This window comes from Sander vitreus, chromosome 22 (genome assembly GCF_031162955.1).
Source record: "Sander vitreus isolate 19-12246 chromosome 22, sanVit1, whole genome shotgun sequence".
NCBI classification, from domain to species: Eukaryota; Metazoa; Chordata; class Actinopteri; order Perciformes; family Percidae; genus Sander; species Sander vitreus.
This window is the reverse complement of record NC_135876.1, coordinates 5,844,826-5,864,105: the sequence shown is the minus strand read 5'-3', so window position 1 is coordinate 5,864,105 and position 19,280 is coordinate 5,844,826. Positions and strand designations below refer to the sequence as shown.

The window sequence follows — 19,280 nt, the reverse complement described above, 5'->3', positions numbered from 1 at the left end:
AAATCTTCTATTAGACGTATCTGAAATACAAACGTATGGGAAACTAGAGATAGCAACTTATCGCCCACTACTAAACAAGAGAGATTTATGTCTAGATTTTTTTCTTTGTGATGTCTCCAGCTCTAAATCGCCAATATCACCCCATTCTACCTCTCCCCCACAAATGAACTATTCTACCACAAAACTGCAATCACATAACTGCAGAAGCAGGGAGGAAATGGGGCTACAAGGAGCAAACACCCACTCTCACTCCAGGAGGCTCACTGAACTCTGAATGGCATAAACCAGATGTTGTATGTCTGAGGGTTTCGACTGACAAAGACCCTCATCTGCAGACAGCGAGCTGCTATTACTGTACAACCCTCATCAAGTCATGGGGCAAGTTATTACTGAATTGACCCCAAGTCCCACGCATCACTGCATACAGAGACATTTTTAGACATGCGGAACTGTATGTAGTGGACAGTCAATTTAATTGTCATTCATTTCAATAGCATTCAACAATGACAAACTTTGCCAACGTTGTCAAAAAAGGTTTATTTTGAAATTCAACATTCCCATTTTCTAGATTAGTGTAATTGTGTCTCTGTGCATGCCATAGGGGGAGGTAGAAATGTTTGGTAGTGTAACAGACAGAATTATAACTGCAAAGCTCAGTAGCGCCACAAAGGTGGTGCCTTCCTTTGTTACTATGGTGATATACTAGAGTGAAGACGTGCCGCTGCAGTCTTGTCTCCTCAAACCGACACACATCAAGAGAGACTTCACTAACGAGTTGGTGCAGGTTATGCTTTGTTTTACTGCTTATAGCTCCGTGGACAGTGACTGACCTGCCCTGGCATTTGCAAAACGCCGGCCCTATTTTTGTCAATAACCTAGCTTGTAAATTAAGAACTCTGCCTTATGAGTGAATCTTTCCACGCACCTTGCTGCAGTACAATCTTGAATATTTGTGGCTGCATGCATAAAACAACTTATCAAAATCAACCAAAGACAAATTATCAGTAGTGGTCCATAGGGGGGGCGGCCCTTCTGGCATTTGCTCAAATTCCAGATGGCCAGTCCGTCACTGGCCGTGGAGACCTGGCATTGTATGGTCGATGTTGTAGAATAAATTGTAGAATCTCCGATCAGTTGTCTGTCGACTCTTTGAGTTAGCCGGCTAACTGCTAGCTCTCTCCACCTACACCATTCACGTTACAGTAGGTCACAATATAAATGCAGCAAAACACGAACATCACAGTGTAAACCAAATACAAACTTTTTGAAACTTAACCTTGGAGCTCAGTAGGGAGATAAATGATGGTGTGTAGCAGACAGAGGAGTGGGCTGGATTTGTCTGTCTGAAGATCCCAGAGTGGGAGCTGAAATAAACTGAGATGAGCCGAGCCAAGCTGAGCGGAGGCGTAACAGTTATCTGTCCCAGACTGAGCCTACAACAAAACTCCATCACGGCTGAACAGGAGGAGAAATGACTAAACACCAGCTGTCTGGAGGAGAGAAAAGACCTGGAGAACAGCTGCATAGCTTTTCTAAGACCAACCCAACGTCAAAGAACTAGTGTTTACGAAGGCCGACAGTTGCGTCGCCTCACGCCGCCTGTGTCTTGCAAAAAATGGCACTTGAACACAATGCAAGGACTACAGTCGACGGCCATCTAGCATGCACGTTCTGCGCCTGTGTGAGAGGAAATAATTCTACATTCCACCAGGCGACGGTAGTCGTTATTCGTCATTCAAAAAGGGAAATCGACTGAGGACTGCAAATATACAAACTGTTTGACCACCTGAATCAAGCTAATCAGTTGGTTTCACAGGGCACCTCCAGCATTTGTGGCTAAAAAAAAGATGTGTGTGTACAGTAAAATTTATTTAGGAGCAAGTGTGTGAATAGCCTAACGTTATTACGGTATTCTCACACTTTCCGTTTTTTGCAGATGCGCCGTTTAGAAGCTCCCATGAACTTCCCTACATTTTTGTGTTAATCTCTTGTCTTTGGGTACCTGGGTAGCTCACCTGGTAGAGCAGGCGCCCATATACAGTGGGGCAAAAACGTATTTAGTCAGCCACCAACTGTGCAAGTTCTCCCACTTAAAAAGATGAGAGAGGCCTGTAATTTTCATCATAGGTACACTTCAACTATGAGAGACAAAATGAGAAAAAAAAAATCCAGAAAATCACATTGTAGGATTTTTAATGAATTTATTTGCAAATTCCTTGGGAAAATAAGTATTTGGTCACCTACAAACAAGCAAGATTTCTGGCTCTCACAGACCTGTAACTTCTTCTTTAAGAGGCTCCTCTGTCCTCCACTAGTTACCTGTATTAATGGCACCTGTTTGAACTTGTTCAGTATAAATATAGTATAAAAGACACCTGTCCACAACTCCACTATGGCCAAGACCAAAGAGCTGTCAAAGGACACCAGAAACAAAATTGTAGACCTGCACCAGGCTGACAAGACTGAATATGCAATAGGTAAGCAGCTTGGTGTGAAAAAATCAACTGTGGGAGCAATTATACGAAAATGGAAGACATACAAGACCACTAATAATCTCCCTCGATCTGGGGCTCCATGCAAGATCTCACCACGTGGGGTCAAAATGATCACAAGAACGGTGAGCAAAAATCCCAGAACCACACGGGGGACCTAGTGAATGACCTGCAGAGAGCTGGGACCAAAGTAACAAAGGCTACCATCAGTAACACACTACGCCGCCAGGGACTCAAATTCTGCAGTGCCAGACGTGTCCCCCTGCTTAAGCCAGTACATGTCCAGGCCCGTCTGGAGTTTGCTAGAGAGCATTTGGATGATCCAGAAGAGGATTGGGAGAATGTCATATGGTCAGATGAAACCAAAATAGAACTTTTTGGTAAAAACTCAACTCGTCGTGTTTGGAGGGGAAAGAATGCTGAGTTGCATCCAAAGAACACCATACCTACTGTGAAGCATGGGGGGTGGAAACATCATGCTTTGGGGCTGTTTTTCTGCAAAGGGACCAGGACGACTAATCCGTGTAAAGGAAAGAATGAATGGGGCCATGTATCGTGAGATTTTGAGTGAAAACCTCCTTCCATCAGCAAGGGCATTGAAGATGAAACGTGGCTGGGTCTTTCAGCATGACAATGATCCCAAACACACCGCCCGGGCAACGAAGGAGTGGCTTCGTAAGAAGCATTTCAAGGTCCTGAAGTGGCCTAGCCAGTCTCCAGATCTCAACCCCATAGAAAATCTTTGGAGGGAGTTGAAAGTCCGTGTTGCCCAGCGACAGCCCCAAAACATCACTGCTCTAGAGGAGATCTGCATGGAGGAATGGGCCAAAATACCAGCAACAGTGTGTGAAAACCTTGTGAAGACAGAAAACGTTTGACCTCTGTCATTGCCAACAAAGGGTATATAACAAAGTATTGAGATGAACTTTTGTTATTGACCAAATACTTATTTTCCACCATAATTTGCAAATAAATTCATTAAAAATCCTACAATGTGATTTTCTGGATTTTTTTTTCTCATTTTGTCTCTCATAGTTGAAGTGTACCTATGATGAAAATTACAGGCCTCTCTCATCTTTTTAAGTGGGAGAACTTGCACAATTGGTGGCTGACTAAATACTTTTTTGCTCCACTGTATATTATACATATTCGGCTCGCCATTACATTGCAGCAAGCATTGTCTGTGCAATGTTTTGAAAAGTGTAACCACAGTTGCAACCGCTTTATCGGCATTGCCCTGTCTAACTGACTTAAACAAGCTGCAGAGGCGCCACAGTCTCGCTACGTCTCCACCACCGATACCGATTATTAGTATTTAATGAAACCGATAACAGATATTATGAACAGATATGCATTTACAGTGAAAATGAAAATCTTTAAGTCAAAATTAAGATTTTGGAATGTTACAACCTCCAACATAAACATTTGTTTCGATGAATTAAGCAATTATTTAATAAATGAGAAACTTTGAACATAGTACCCAGTAACAGAGAGTCAAATAGTGTTGTGGGGGGGGGGGACATTAAGTCAGACTCAGTGGTGAGTGAAACCGAAGAAGAGGGACAGACACAGAGCTGTAGCCGAGCCAAAGTAGACCACTTTTTAATAATTAACTTTATCGGTTATTAGGCAAATATAACGCTGATACAGATAATCTACAAACTTCCAAAAAACAGCCGATAATCAGCCAGGACGGACAATTGGTCTATCCCTACTTCAGACACGTGCTCATTTTGAGGCGCAAGCTAAAGTATATTTATTTATAACGTTACGGTATTTATTTAATCATACAAAAGGACAAGAAATAATTTAAGACCTTTGTAAACAAAATGTAATACTTTTAAGGCCTTATTTTTAGAAAATTAACCCTGGTTAAACTTTGCAATCAATCCGCGGGGATCCATAAGAATCACGGATCAACTTCGGTCCGTTACACCACTACTGTATATTCAACGTCACTAACAATGAATTGATCAATATAAAATGTATTTCAAAATAGAAAACGTTACACTTCATAACGTTTTGTATTCATAACACGTGGGCTGGGTTCCGGATTAACTTGGCTTTCGGTCCGGATGCGGACCATGGTCCGGACTTTGAGATGCCCTGCCTTAGAGTGTCTTAGTACAACCGAACGCTTAAAAAGGCGTCTTTAAGCCACAAAAAAAACAATTCACTTTCATTCGTTGGAAGATGCACAAGCTAAGCAGGGTAGCTAGCTAGCTAGCCTGTCCATGCGACAGGGAGTGAAGCAGAGGGACAAACCAGTCTACTGTACAAAGTTGCGACTTATCTGTCGATAGCAACGTGTTTTCCTACGCACGCACACGCTTTTTAACGTGAATATGTGCCAGCCCAGGTCAGACAGACACAGACAGTAACTTCATTATTTTGATCGTAGGCTCCTCATCTAATAAGTGTTTTTTTCCTGTGAAATTAACAAAATTGCAGCAACAGCCTTTTTCAGTTTAGTGCGATTTATGTTGAGATTTTTTTGTTATTTATTCCAATAACACCAAAAGAACAAAAAATTATTTATTGAAAATTTTGAGCATTAAACACTTCATTTCCTGCATTCTGGTGAATTTTTATGCACCTATTTCTACCTCTCTCTGAATCAATGTATGCTGCAAATATCTTTATGTGAAGAGAAACATAAAAATATAATGGAATATATTTCAGTAAGGCTCTCAGGCATTCTGTATTGCTTTCATCTATTTATTCTCCTGTACATCGACTTTTAATTATATCTGAGTCAGCACACATGTAGCCTAGCATCATTTACTCCTCCCTCCTCTTTTGCGTCTTTTGTTGGGGAAGTAACCTCCTTAAATGTGCATATGACAATTATTCACCTCAATGATACATTAATTCATTTGAATTTATTAATAAACCCCTGGACTGTAATATTTCAGATGTGTTTGAGCAAGATTTCTGCTCATGTCCAAAACTTTGTGCACATTCAAAATACAGTATATCTGTGTTCTCTGAGATTTGGAGGAGTCGTGATATTTTGAGAAAAATAAAGTAGTAGTAATAGGCTATTACAAGAATAAAGTCACTATATTTCAGAAAATAATCTACACCTGCACCATAGTCTGCTGTGCATTACGTGATTGCTCTGCTGATGCAGTAGATCTCAGACCTTCTGACAGACACAGAGCCACCTTTGGGTCTCTGGTCTCTGAATGAGACAAATAGTTTAGCTAGGGAAGTGGCTGTACGCTGCTCTACGTCGGAGGTGGAAACCCGAAACTACTGCAGAAATACACGGAGCACAAACGCAACACATCTGCGCAGCATGTCGACAGCAGAGCGCATCCATAAACCTGAAGCTGCCCTGCATTTTACAGAGAGAGTGGACACTAAGCGACGTACAGGTCCGCTTCAGAGCTCCGTGTGTTTGAGTCTGAACCGTAGACTGGAAGTTGTAGTATTGCGCTCCTAAACTTTGTGTTGATGGCATCAATGTATTAGACTGATTTGGCTACGATTCCTCCGAAAACTTCACCCGGATTTCACAGCTTTCCTCACGGAGAGACGGTTGCTAGGCGATAGCAACAAATACAGCATGTTCGGACCCCGCACTTAGCTGCCAGTTCTATTTGCCTCGAAAGAATGAACTGGACAAAGGGGCTACACTCAAAACATTCGGGGCTGAAGACCCGGCAAAATCGGCTGACGCTGCTCCTGGTGTAAACCGGGACATTTTAGCATCCCGACCGGCTTTTGTCGGGACTCGGGACAAGCAATTCAAAATCGGGACTGTCCCGGTCAAACCGGGACGTCTGCTCACCCTAAATTAGTTATGTATCTCGTTGTACGTTTGCCATAATGTGCAAAAATAGTTCGAACCTCTGTGTCAATTTTGAGATGAAGATGAAAAATCAGAAGAGCCTTCTGTGTGTGCCCTCTTGACTTTAGTCGTTTGCTTTCCGCACTTTTTCTTCTCGTGCAATGATTGTCTTAAGCTAAACAGGTATTGCTCTCAGTTATTGGCCGATGGTCTAGTGAGCCAGGGCCTTTAGACTTATTATCTCTGTGGACAAGCTCCCTATTAACACCCTTGGGTTTGCACAATATAAAAGCAAATGTTCCGTCTCTCCTTGGCTGCCTTATTAGAATGTGAATTAATGTGTGTTTTTGTATTAGATCCCAAAAATAGAAGTCAACAAAATGTCACATAAAGCATGGGCCGCAGGGCTTTCTGGATTTTGAAGGCTGGAGAGTAGGGATTGGATAAATTAAAACAAAATGTTTCATACACCACGAGCATTGCCAGCATCATCAACTAGTAACTAATCTGCTTTCAAAGCATTTATGAAAAAGCTAAAAGACACAGTGAAACGAGTCCACAGTAACTCAATCACCAGGACGCTCTCTCCAGCACTCCTCACGGTCACATTTTAAGGCCAGTTTTCCAAGATTTTATTGTTTTTCAAGTTTATTTTCTCACTTTTTGGTTTCATGTATTAGAAACTAATTCACACAGAGGCCTGTTGTTTATTTGGGCCAAGACAGAGAGAGAAAGTAGAGAGAGAAAGAGAGATGGTATGATCTTACATGTGCCCTCCTTCTGTTTGTTTTCTCTCCAAACACTCCAATAATGAGCATTTTAATAACACACACACACACACACACACACACACACACACACACACACACGCGTTATCCTGCCAAATCTGTTAATGAAACACGAGAGCTGCTACTAAAGAATAGTTAAATTAATGATAATAATTTCTCCATTATGTTAAAAGCACCAGCACAGTACTTCATCTTATGTCTGTGTGTGTGTGTGTCTGTGTGAGTGAGTGTGCGGCAAGGGTGGTGTTTTGGGGTCTGTAGGATTTCTAGAGAAAAGAAGCTAAGGTACTGGGAAGATACAGTAATGTATCTGTCATTATTGGCAGCCACCACATGTGGAGGAGGTATTGTTAGTCTCTGTGGATTTATGCTCGTCTGCAGAGGTGTTGCTAACTACATGCCAAATCTCCAGTACATAGAGCGTGCTGCTAAAGCTGATGTGGACGTCCTGTAGTTTATTACCTCTAGTTATTTAATAAATTATTTGTGCTTTGACGATGCAAATATGGCTCGACACCATTTCAGTACATCCATATGTTAAAGCTAGTGAGTGCGGAACCCTAAATACAAATGAACTTCCTTTATATTAAAGACTTTCCCAAACGAGTTCACACAATACTGATTAAACTCATATCCGGAGTTGTAATGTCAGGTATTTGTGACGACATTCCTGCGCTGGTGCACCGGAAGGATGCCGATACAGCTCATTTGTACTTGGAACGAGTAGTTTATTATCTCCACAATAGTCTGGATCGACAACGGTTCATTTACTGGATAATCGCCTGACAACCCGTTCTCATTCCGAACTCGTAAAATAAGGACGTTTGAAGAAGCGTCTGATGCAACGAAAAAGGCGTCTTTCAGCGTGTTTGTGTAACGCACCGGGGAGAGCAGCAGTTAGATAGATTTTAGATGGATTTAGCGAGTAGTATGTAAGGGCGAATTTCTGCGTAAGGAGGTTGGTTGGGGTGGTAGATGGGTCAAACACAGGACTTTCACCCAGGGGACCGGGGTTTGCGTCCCGCTTGTCACGCTTGCTATAGTCGCTTTCTTCTTTCCTCCCGCGTGTCACAGAACCGTAAGCCCACCCACAACCTTTTCCTTAACATAACTGCATCAAAAGGGACGGCAATAGTCCCGACCAAGCACGTTTACTTATAGCACTAAAGGGACGACCAAACGCGTTTACTTAAAGCGCTAAAGGAGACTTTTAGCGTCAATAAGAACGACAAAGGCACCTGACCAAGCGTCCATATTTTACGAGAGGAGTGTGAGAACGTGTTGCGCCTGAACATCCAGTGCCGTGCAACAAGGCAGGCGTAATACTTGTAAAGATTTACGAAGAATATGTTTAACGTTACGCAATTCCTATCTTACTGGGATGTTTTGGGACCGACTGTGGCAGGATTGCTGTGGACGAGTTACACAGGGCGATACACTGGTAAGAGCAAATTACATTTAACCATGTACCCAGCTAATTTAAATAGCTCACGTTACCGTACTGGGTGAACAGTTCATTACATGTGTCGTTTTCTTTTATTGGGGTGTAAATGTTCCAACAACACAAGTTCCTTCCCAAAACCATTTTTGCAGATCCACAGTTGTTGTGACCGGAGCTTAGCCCCACCCAAGACGATTGTGATTGGTTTAAAAAAATGCAAACAACCCAGAGTGCTTTTTTCTCCTATCCAGGAATGTATCTGTGGGGTAACCAGACCTTACTCCACAGACCTGTGGAGATAGGTCTGGCAATGCAAGACTATCTCCACAACAATGTTGTTACATAAGCAGTACATACTACCACAATATCACAATATATTTCACATGTCAGTGTCACCTTTTGGATGTTTTTAGCACCAGGGGGAAAGGGGTTTGTCTTAATGTTACTCAACGCCGCTGGGAGGCTTTGCGGGTGAGGGTGGCTGCCGGAATTTCCGAGGCGGCAGTCTGGATCATGGTGGTTCATTTACTGGATAATCGCCATCAGACGTTCCACCGGATGTCCCTTTTAATATTGTATGTGTCCTTTTCTTTTGCGGGACTGGAGTTTGTGCTGGCTGGGTTTGGGTTGCTGTAACGATGGTGGCAGGCTGCTAGCTGGCATGGAGCTAACTGTAAATATGTCCCCAGGGCTGTTGTCTGCTCTTATCCTGACTGAAGTCTCTTAGTGCCAGGGAATGGGACAGGCAGACCGGGGTATGCTAGCTGGCTAAATTTGCATTCAATTAGTCTTTCTATACAGCTAACGTTGCATGACACACTTAGCCCAGTGCGGGTAACCGTGGTCAAAACAATCATACCAAAAATAACTTGAGCGTGTGAGCGTGTTGAACGATGTTGTAATATAACGAACGTTACCCACCAAGCATTAGCAACTTGTCAGCGTAGCACAATGTAGTAACTTTGTGCTAGAATGATTTATATTGAGAATATATATATATCTTTTTTAGACATTTTAATGCAGAAGTATTACATATTATACCTTATACCTGTAATGCAGCCTTTGAAACCAGGATGAGACAACTACATTATACAGTATAACTTAGTAATAACACAGAATCAGAGTATCTACTAAGAGAATATTAGTAGAGGAGGAGAGGTATATGGAGAAGCAATCATTCCTTCATATATTTTCGGCACGTTGCTTTCTTTATTACACTGTTTAAAGTCTCAAGTGCTAACTGATCTGACCAAGAACAGATGTAGCTAAAACGTTTGTCTCTTGCAGCACACAATAAATACGACAGATTTTCCTCATCCAAACTAGTTTTATGCCTTAATTCAACAGCATTAATATGATACCAAGAGTAATGCTACCAGTATTCTGTGTAAATGTTGGTACAATGCGGAGTAGTCCCAATGCCAGGCCAGCCACAAGTATTTGTGACTTCCCCAGGCCAGGAGATCAGTGAGCTAATGTTGATCCATAATGTTCATCGTGTTTCACCTGCACACCCAACTTCACAGGACCATCAAGGGGGAAGCAGAGAAGATGGGCTGGAGGAGTCCTTACGTGTTTTATTTGGAAACTTGAGCCCTTGCCGGTAATTGCCCAAAATGACTCTAATCGTAATTGACGGTCTGGCTTTCTACTTTGTCTGCACAAATTTCCAGGATGACGGGGGCTACAGTAACTCTGTTAAAAGTCTGGACGCAGAAAGGCACACACTCTTTATCCATCAGGGCAGGACATAATGTCTGTCATCCTTTTGTCCTTCTTATCCTGCGCTTGTTGGGTCCTCTGCATGTGTGTGCATGTGTGTGTGATGATGTAGCCAGCCATTAAGCCAGTCTGAGAGGAGAATAGTGCTCCTGAGGGGAGATGTGGTGAATTCTGGCAGCTGTCTCGGCGATGAAAAGCTTGATGCCTTTCTCATTCTGACATCACACGCTCATCCACAAACACTCAGTCCTCAGAGCAGAGCAGAGAAAACCAGAGATAATTAGTATGGTACGCATATTTGGACATTACTTTTACTCTGTTGTTAAACTGTAAACGCGCGCGGTGCGAATATTTGCAATGGTGTGTTTTTAATTTGGCAGGGAACTAATGTCGCATTGCCAAACCTATCTCCACAGCGATATGTGGAGTAAGGTCTGGTTACACCACAGATCCATTCTAGGATAGGAGAAAAAAAACGCTCTGGGTTGTTTGCATTTCTTTAAACCAATCACAATCGCCTTGGGCGGCGCTGAGTTCCGGACGCAGGGACGGTGCCTCTGCAAAATAGTCTCGGGAAGGAACTTGTTTTGGTGGGACACTTCCACCCCACAAAAGAAAACGCCACATAAAATATTAGATTAAGTTAACTGTTCACACAATACAGTAATGCGAGCTATTTAAAATTAGCTGGATACTTGGTTAAACGTAATTTGATCTTTCCAGTGTATCAACGTGTGTACTTCGTCCATAGCAATCCACGCCAATCGGTGCCAAAATGCCCCAAAACGTCCCAGTTAGATAGTAAATGCAATGAAATTTGCAATCATGCCTTATTGCACGATCCAAAATTGGCTTCAAAACTTGCCATTTTTAGTGTGTAGCTTGCTAGCTTTGAAGGTTGTATCACATAGCGAAGGGATTTTGAGAACGGCGACACACAAAGAGTGGACGTCCAGTGCGTGAGTCACACGCCAGACGTCAGGCTTTATCCTGGAAATGTACTTCCGCTGATCCAGACTAGCAGGGAACAAAATTAAGTGAAAATGTTTTGGTTTTTTTAGCCTTAAGACAACCATTTCTAATGGGTGGCATACCACCAGGATACACTGACTCTAAAAGACAATTATATAACTTTTTAGGCTGAGATCACACTTGGTGCTTGCATTCATTTCTTTTCTGTTTGTGTAGTAAGTTTGTGAAAAGTAATTTCAAGATTTGCATATTTATGTCCATCATCAGGATGGACATAAATATGCAAATCTTGAAATTACTTTTTTGGAGTGCATTTTACTGGTTTTGTGGAGAAATACTTGTGTTTCAGATTGTGTTCCTGGCCTGGTCTGTACCTGGCTCGTGTCCGGCTCCAGTAGCCAGGGCAGGCATGGCTCCTGCCGGCTGCTTCCTGGTTCCCCTCAGGCTGTGGAAATTAGCAGCGGGGCGTCAGAGTCGTGAGCTCCGTCGGCAGTTCTCCCAACGGACCAGCTGTATCTGAGGACAGGCTTTATGCCATGGAGCCTGCAAGAGAACAAGATTTTAGAGCCTACTTGTCAAATGGCAAAATGAATGCATGTCAGTCAGTTACTGTGTTCTGTGTTATGGTATCTCATAGCTACCTGTAGCCATGGATATTCATATCTACCATAGCAAATACATGCATTTGTGTGTAGATGAGCCAGCGATGGACAGTGAATGACTCACTGTGTGCGTGTGCGTGTGTGTGTGTGTGTGTGTGTGTTGATAGCACGTTCACAGTTGGCTCTGGGTGTTTACAACCCAACACTTTTTTCCTAAGCTGCTGAACATCCTGCTTTGTACATGAGCCAACATCACCTCACCCGTAGCCCCTACACATACACTCAGAGACATAAATCCAAAACACACACACACACACACACACACACTTTATTCAGTGTCCAGCGGAAACAAGGGAAACTTTATCTGCCGAGGGGAAAGTACGCAAGCGAATGCAACAGACCTGTGAAAAATCAAACAGGCATGGAAAAGCATCGCTTCGTAAATAATGGCGCTCAACTGGAAAGCCAGATAGAGCAGGAACAGGAAGAAAGAGGATGTAGAACACAAATAAAAAGCCTTTGGCTCATTGAAATTTCCCCCTGCAGTGGATGAACATGTGCGGACACACATAGCATAGGATATAATACTCCTAACCACAACAGGAGGAAAATGGCTAATATGTATTAATTTGGACTAGACAGCGGGATAGAGTGCAGAGCAGAGCCGACTTAAGACTTGGAGTCAGACTTAAGTCAGAAAAATAAGGATTTGAGAGTTGATGTGACTGGACTGAGACGAGTTTTAAGTTTGGTAAATAGTCAGAACGAGGAAAATGAATCATGGACACCCTGCATAGACACATGGCTAGATAAAAAACTATATTAACGACACTGAAAGCAAAATGCAGTAGGGTTGCACGATATGAGGAAAATATCTAATTGCAAATGATTGATATTGCGATTGCAATAGGATTCACAATATTGAAGGGAATGATCATGTTTGCATCATTATTCTCATTTTCATTGACTAATATTAGATCTTAAAAAATTTTTAATTATTACAGTGTGATTTTTTTGCGAAGATGTTTTCTGTAGTCTGTAGGATAGGATTTGTAGGCCCAGGACGTCTCTGCAGCTCCACAATCCTTCATTCAGAATGGTTTGACACATATTTTGCCTTTAACAAATACTGCGCCCCTCTGCGATTTGGATATTGCACTAGTCCGTATTGCGATTCCGATAAAATTGCGATTAATTGTGCAGCCCTAAAATGCAGTGTCAATTTCATTTCCCCTTCCAGACATAGACTTGCATCTGATGGTGCGGTTGCATAGTAAGACTCGACTTCACCCAAGAGACCTAAACACATGTTAGAAACAACCTAGTCTCGCATTGCCAGACCTTCCTCCACAGCATTCTGGGATGGGAGAGAAAGTGCTCTTGTTTATTGGCATTTCTTTAAACCAATCACAATCGTCTTGGGCGCTGCTAAGTGCCGCACGGAGCAGTAACGGACATCCGGCTCAAAAGAGGGACATAAGGCGGAATTTCCGGCGGCAATGGAGCAATCCCGGAAGCTGAAGGTCGTGGATATAGACTAGAAACAACCCGAAAGCTGGATCATGTCTATGTGGCTTGCAAAGTAGGTGAGAACTTAGGTAGTGAGGTAGGTGAGAAAGCTTCATCCATGAACGTGCCTTTGAAGCGACCGTGTACTGGTCTTGTCGACAGCCCACTGCAGGGTGGCTAGAAAGCTGAAATCGGTATGAGCAGTTGACGGGTCTCAGTTGACGACCCTCGCCCCACACACCATCCACCCTTCCCAGGCCTTGACTCAGTCACAGCCCATTTTATGGGTTCCATTACATGGTACCTGGTCGATTCTACTCGCCTTTTTTGGTTTTCCATTATGAAAAAAAAGTCCCTGGTACCTGCCAACAGGTACTTTTTTTTTAGTATCGCCTCCGTCGAGGTTCCAAGCGAGCTGAGGCGATACCAAAAGGTGACGTGAAAACCTGCAGACTACTGACTGGTCGGCGAGAATCGTCACTAATCACTGCGTCATCATTGCTAGCGACAGACGGGGGTGTTGAACCTTTAACAGGTCCCCAATTCTTCCCAATGCATCCTACATTTATTACAGCCTCTTTCAAAAGGCCACTGAAAACCTCAACTGGTCCCTGAGTTCAGCTAAGTCCTGCTGCCAGCACAAATGCTTTATCTGAAAAGGGGAGAATGGAAAACAATTAGGTTTGAGCCTTCAGCTCTTTACAGCATGCAGCTTAATGATCCATTATATGTCAGCTCCCATGGGCTGTGTCCCAGTCAAGCTCAAATACCGGTCCTGTTAGTTGTTCACTCCACTGGAAGAAAATGCTCAAAATAAACACCAGCAGTGAGATAAGCTACATGCTGTATATCCCATGTTGATAAGTGTTGTGGACACTGAGTCAAAGTGTGCTACAGTAAGGCGGACTCAGAACCACTTGGCCGCAGACAGAGACAGCCAAAACACCTGTGCCCTTCCAGCTACTTGGGACCCCCCCCGAGCAATGGTTAGGCGGTGTCGGCCACACACACTTGAAGTTTAAAATGCTGTGACTTCACTTCCATCTCAGAGGGCCAAAAAGTGGACCGGAAACTCACTACAAGTGTGTTTTCTGTAAAGAATCTCTCATTCAGCCCCCGCAGTGACAGCTGCACAGGACTGACTATTTTCTGGCGTTTTGCCCCACATGTGCGTACAAACACACGCAGAGGTCGAGGCTCAAACCTGCCAAGACGGCAGCCCACGTAGCAAAACGCTACCACGCGTGTCTGACATACGGTGATGTGAACTCACCTCAGGGCCCAGCAGACCCCAGGTGGAGCCTTGTGGAAAAAGCATCTAGACAATACAGTCCAGAAGATGCCTGAGTGAGCAGGTAAGCAAGCCATTTAGAGCATATCAGAAAAAGAATAGTTTTCTTCTGGATTGAGATGTACAAAATATGGTGCATTCATCAAACAGCACTTAAGAAAAGATCGATTTTCCACCGAGAAGAGCTCTTGGATTCAAAACCCTACTAAAGTGTCATGCCAGCACCAATTTGAAGCCAGATTTGTCAGTCGTTTGCATGAGCTTTGCATGAGCATAAAGTACAAACGAAAAACCTGGTGAAATCGGAGTTCAGTTCTGTTCAACTCTTTGTATACTTCAATAAAATAGGTTAAGAGGACCAGCAGAGAAGGGCAAAGGCGCCTCAAGCAGTGACCACAAAATCTCTCCAGCAGGCCGGTTTGAACAGGGGACTGAACCTAACAGCCACTGCGCTCATGCCAAGAGAACTGACCCATGCTAAACCAGTTGAGTGTTTCATAGAGAGGGCTACAGCACGGTTTTGTCATAAGGCTTTGTGATTGGAATGACAGACTTAAGGAAAGACAAGGGACATAAATACTCTTTAGGTATGCCATACTATAATATTAGTGATTCGCCTTTTGTTGCATCCAAAGGGGAATGACCACATATTCCCCAATCTGTGGAACGGATCCATCTTTCCATTTGAGGAGCTTTCTGAGGGCCAGGAAGCATGTCGCAGAGCCGGGGACACCTGGGGCTTTTTAAAAGGCCCAAAAGTATCATAATAGACAGACTTAAAGAAACATTCCCTACCGTCAGAATGCTCTAGCCGTGTCTGCTCAGATCACACAATATCACATGGTCATATGGGGAGCAAAGGGACACTTTACCATGTGGACAAGAGATATATGTTCCTCCCTCGACCACTCTGTAGTCTAATCTTCAAATGGTTCTGCCACCATCTAGTGGGAACTTTGACTATTGCAAGGAGTATTCACCCTGAAAAGCCCAGCTGACACACAACCTGAAGCACCCCTCCCCAAACAAAGACCTGTATGGATGGATGTCAGGAGACGCTGTCTGTTTCTGCTTAGTCTTGTTCTGAGTTTGAAACGTGAGGTCCAATGAGTATTTAAAGAGAAAATAGCTCAGGGTGACGGATGGATTGACAGGTGGACGAATTGAAACAGAGAGGTGTAGAAGACTGTTATTCTTTCTCTCTTTTGAAAAACAAGCCTGTGACTCTCAACTGTGTGTTGATGAAGTTAGTGACGGGAACAGCAGAGTTAGGCGGTGAATGACGGTGAAAAACCCTGGAAGACCTGGCATTTCTAAGGGCCTGTTAACAATTTGAAAGTATGCTTTGAGTTTAAAACTTTATATCAGTGTTACTATTTAGTCTTTGCTTTTTCCATTCCTCCTAAGGGGATGACTGGACTGTGAAAAGATCACAGTTCAAAGGAATTTGCCAAAAGACAACAATATCCTCAGAAAAACTTGTCATGCTCGGAAGCATTCACAGGATCCATTGGGTGGAATGGTTCTGTGTTCATGCTGAATCCATCTGGACCAGGACAGGAAGTGCTACAACAGGACTAGGCAGAGGTCAACTCTGCCATTCAGCACCACTGAGGCCCACCTACTGGGCAGGATTTTTACTAAGCTTCAACACATCACAGACGGCCTATCTAAAGCCACCCCCTGTCACACCTGCTCTGGTTACTACTCAAAGGACCAGTTTGCTCCAAAGCTACCCACCAGCCTCAACGTCTGCTGGTCTGCTCTCATCTGATGAGTTTATCTACACTTACCTTGGTGAGATGACAGAAGATCTATCTGGCAGTCCCTGTGACACCTGCTCAGGTTACCAATTCTGTCTGGTGCAACACTGCGAGGCTTTAGTACTTATTTTAGTAATTTATAAAATGGAGATCAGGTTTTAGTGTCCAATGTGCTGCTGCTTTTGTCGCCATGAATTTCTCTAATATTGACCTGTAGCTACATGGCCCTCGCCACATCCGTCAGAAGAACACTGTGTTAAGGCATGGAAAGTTTCAGTAGTGATGCCCAAACAATAAATTTTTTTGAAGTTGAACTACCCACCAGCCACACATTGAAAAATAGATGACCAAAAACAGGTTCAGAGAGAAAAAAAAAAGGAAAAAAATTGCAAAACTATTACCTCAATCCACTCTAGGAGACTCATCCTTTTATCTGAGCCGACTGCCTACCACTTCATAAGTCTGCACCATGGCAGGATCCAAGGCTACAGGCTTTATATTGTATCCAATTAACGGTGTGTTTTTAAGAGCTGCATGTTGAAGGGTGCACTATCTTGTTTTTGCATGTTGTGTACTTGTGCAAAAACATCAGCAGCGGCACCAGAAAGAACCCAATCTTCCAGTTCACGGCTGACATGTGACATATTAATATGTGGAAGCCGGTGTTGTTAATTGAGATAGAGTAAGAGTTGGATGAGACTGAAGAGACAGAAGACGAGAAATGTGCTATACCATGTGGATTATAAAAAAATAAAATAATTGAATAAATAATTGTTCCTTTTATGGAAAATTGTTCTTTGACTTTAAGCCCCACTGGTGAGCAAGAGCTTTGGGATATCAGTTTGGGATAGCTGTGAAGACAGAGTGGATGTAAAATCAATTTGTATTTCAACTACTCTACATCATATTGGCTTGTAGGAACCACAAAGTGCAAAGTCAGACAGACAGAAGTAGATAGAGTTACAGCCGCATGGACATAAGCATACATGACACAATCATAAGAGTATAATTGTAGTGTATCCAACTGTGGTAAAGGCGAACATTCATTTACACACATAATTGCAGTGTATTAAACCGCGGTAGAAGGGAATGTTCATCCACATGACATTTTGAAGCTGAAATACCGTTACGAGAAAAAAAGAAAAGAAAATCGAAAATCCTTCTGATGCAGGCGCTGCATAGGCAGCCCTTTGCCTTTTCTGTTTCTTCTGTGGAAAAACACATTGTTGAATAATGTCTTTCTCCTGCCTCGGCGCACTGCTGCCAAAATGTCACCACGTCGATTCCTATTAAGCACGGGGCGCGTGACGCTGGCGGGACAGGGTTGTGTTTTCAGGCGTGTGCCATGCGACTTCTCGTTAATAGCCGTTAGCTTTACGAGGGATTAGGGCTGCCTAAATTAAGACTCAGCAGTACCTGGCACGGCTGATGTTCGTGGAATGACTGGCTGCTGTGGAGGAGCAGTAATAACAACGAGCAATAGAAACACGTATATTCATACAAAGTGAAAAGCATATGGAAACAGATTAGGGGAGCAAATGTGGAATGTCAATGAACGCTATTAACCCATGACGAAGAGAAGAACCACCAGAAATGGCTTAATTCAATGTGAGAGGTTAACAGAGAAATGGGAAAAGTGAGCTCTCTTCTCCTGGTCTCAGGTGGGATTTTTTTTGACAGCTCAGAATCAGCAACTCTGCCACGTGTTGCTCATAAGCGTTCAGAATTTCCACATAAAATACATCTGCTTATGTGTACATGTGTGTTGTTAGCACGCACACGCGCACACACACACACACACACACACAGATATATATATATATATATATATATATATATCTGGGCCTGTTTTGACCTGGTTTTAACATCTGTCCTGAGTGATCCGATCACAAGTGGACAGCTCTAGACTGTCAGCCCAAATCAATTTTTTTAACATATCCAGATTAATTCCAGAAGTCTGGACAGCAGAGAACCACATGAAATGCGATTTGTGCAAATCGGATTCAAACCACATTTAGGCTACGTTCAGACTGCAGACATATCCAATTCGTTTCAAATATCAGATCTTTAAGACAAACTGTCCGCACTGTTATTTCCAAGTGATCAGATTGGATTTGTGTGTCCAAACGTCACCAACCTATCCGCATGGGTTGCCGTGGTAACGGCGTGGGCGTCAGTGTAGCTACGCTGGTGACACTGGCTTTCCAACGAGGACACTCGAGAAATGGAGGTCCATTACTTCGCCCTCCAATCACATGGTCAAGTCGCGGTGCAGAACGGTCCGCTGTTTCTGACTGCTGGTCCTGACTGTTGTCCTCCTTAGCGCTCTGCTAGTAGCGGCATCTGCTCGGCACTTCTGTCACTCTGGACTTGACGTCGCCGTGTGTCGCGATGCAAGTAATGTGAAGCTATTTTGTTGAGTTGTCTCTTTAGCTAAATGCTCAGAGTAAATTGAAGTTGGGCTTTTATTGTGAAAGGTAAAATCTGTAATGCTGCGCTGCCGTTGACTATGTGGAATTAAATGAAGGCCGTCTTGGTTCACGCTGGCTCGGACTACAGAGCCTCTGTGTTTTTATTGTATTATCTGCATACGTATAGGCGCCTAACCTCGGCTACACGAGTGACACAAGACACCTTGAAATCCGGTTTAAGCGGCCAGAGCAATCGGACTGAGGCGCATCTAGGGCTGCGCAATATATCGTAAAGTGATCGTTATCGCACATGTTGATATCGAGGTACACGTATCGAAAAGACAAGGCAATAAATGATAGCCTATTACATGTGCCATGCATTCACACTCGGCATGTCAATATATTCGCTACTGACTGCGGTGGTAAAGAGCATGGATGTGAAAATATAGCTCTTGGATTATGTGAGGTGTTAGCCAGCAAAGCCGAAAGACTA

General features: G+C 43.3%; 1 protein-coding gene across 2 annotated transcripts in view; it reads right to left on the bottom strand.

Moving 5' to 3' along the window:
• The window catches only part of mpp7a (MAGUK p55 scaffold protein 7a), a 184,187-nt gene that overhangs the window by 119,277 nt on the left and 45,630 nt on the right, over positions 1-19,280 (bottom strand). For both annotated transcript variants that reach the window (XM_078280190.1, XM_078280189.1), the window contains exon 2: positions 11,586-11,754. In XM_078280190.1, coding sequence (XP_078136316.1) covers positions 11,586-11,622 — 37 coding nt within the window. In that variant the 5' untranslated portion in view covers positions 11,623-11,754. The remainder of the gene's footprint in view (positions 1-11,585; positions 11,755-19,280) is intronic.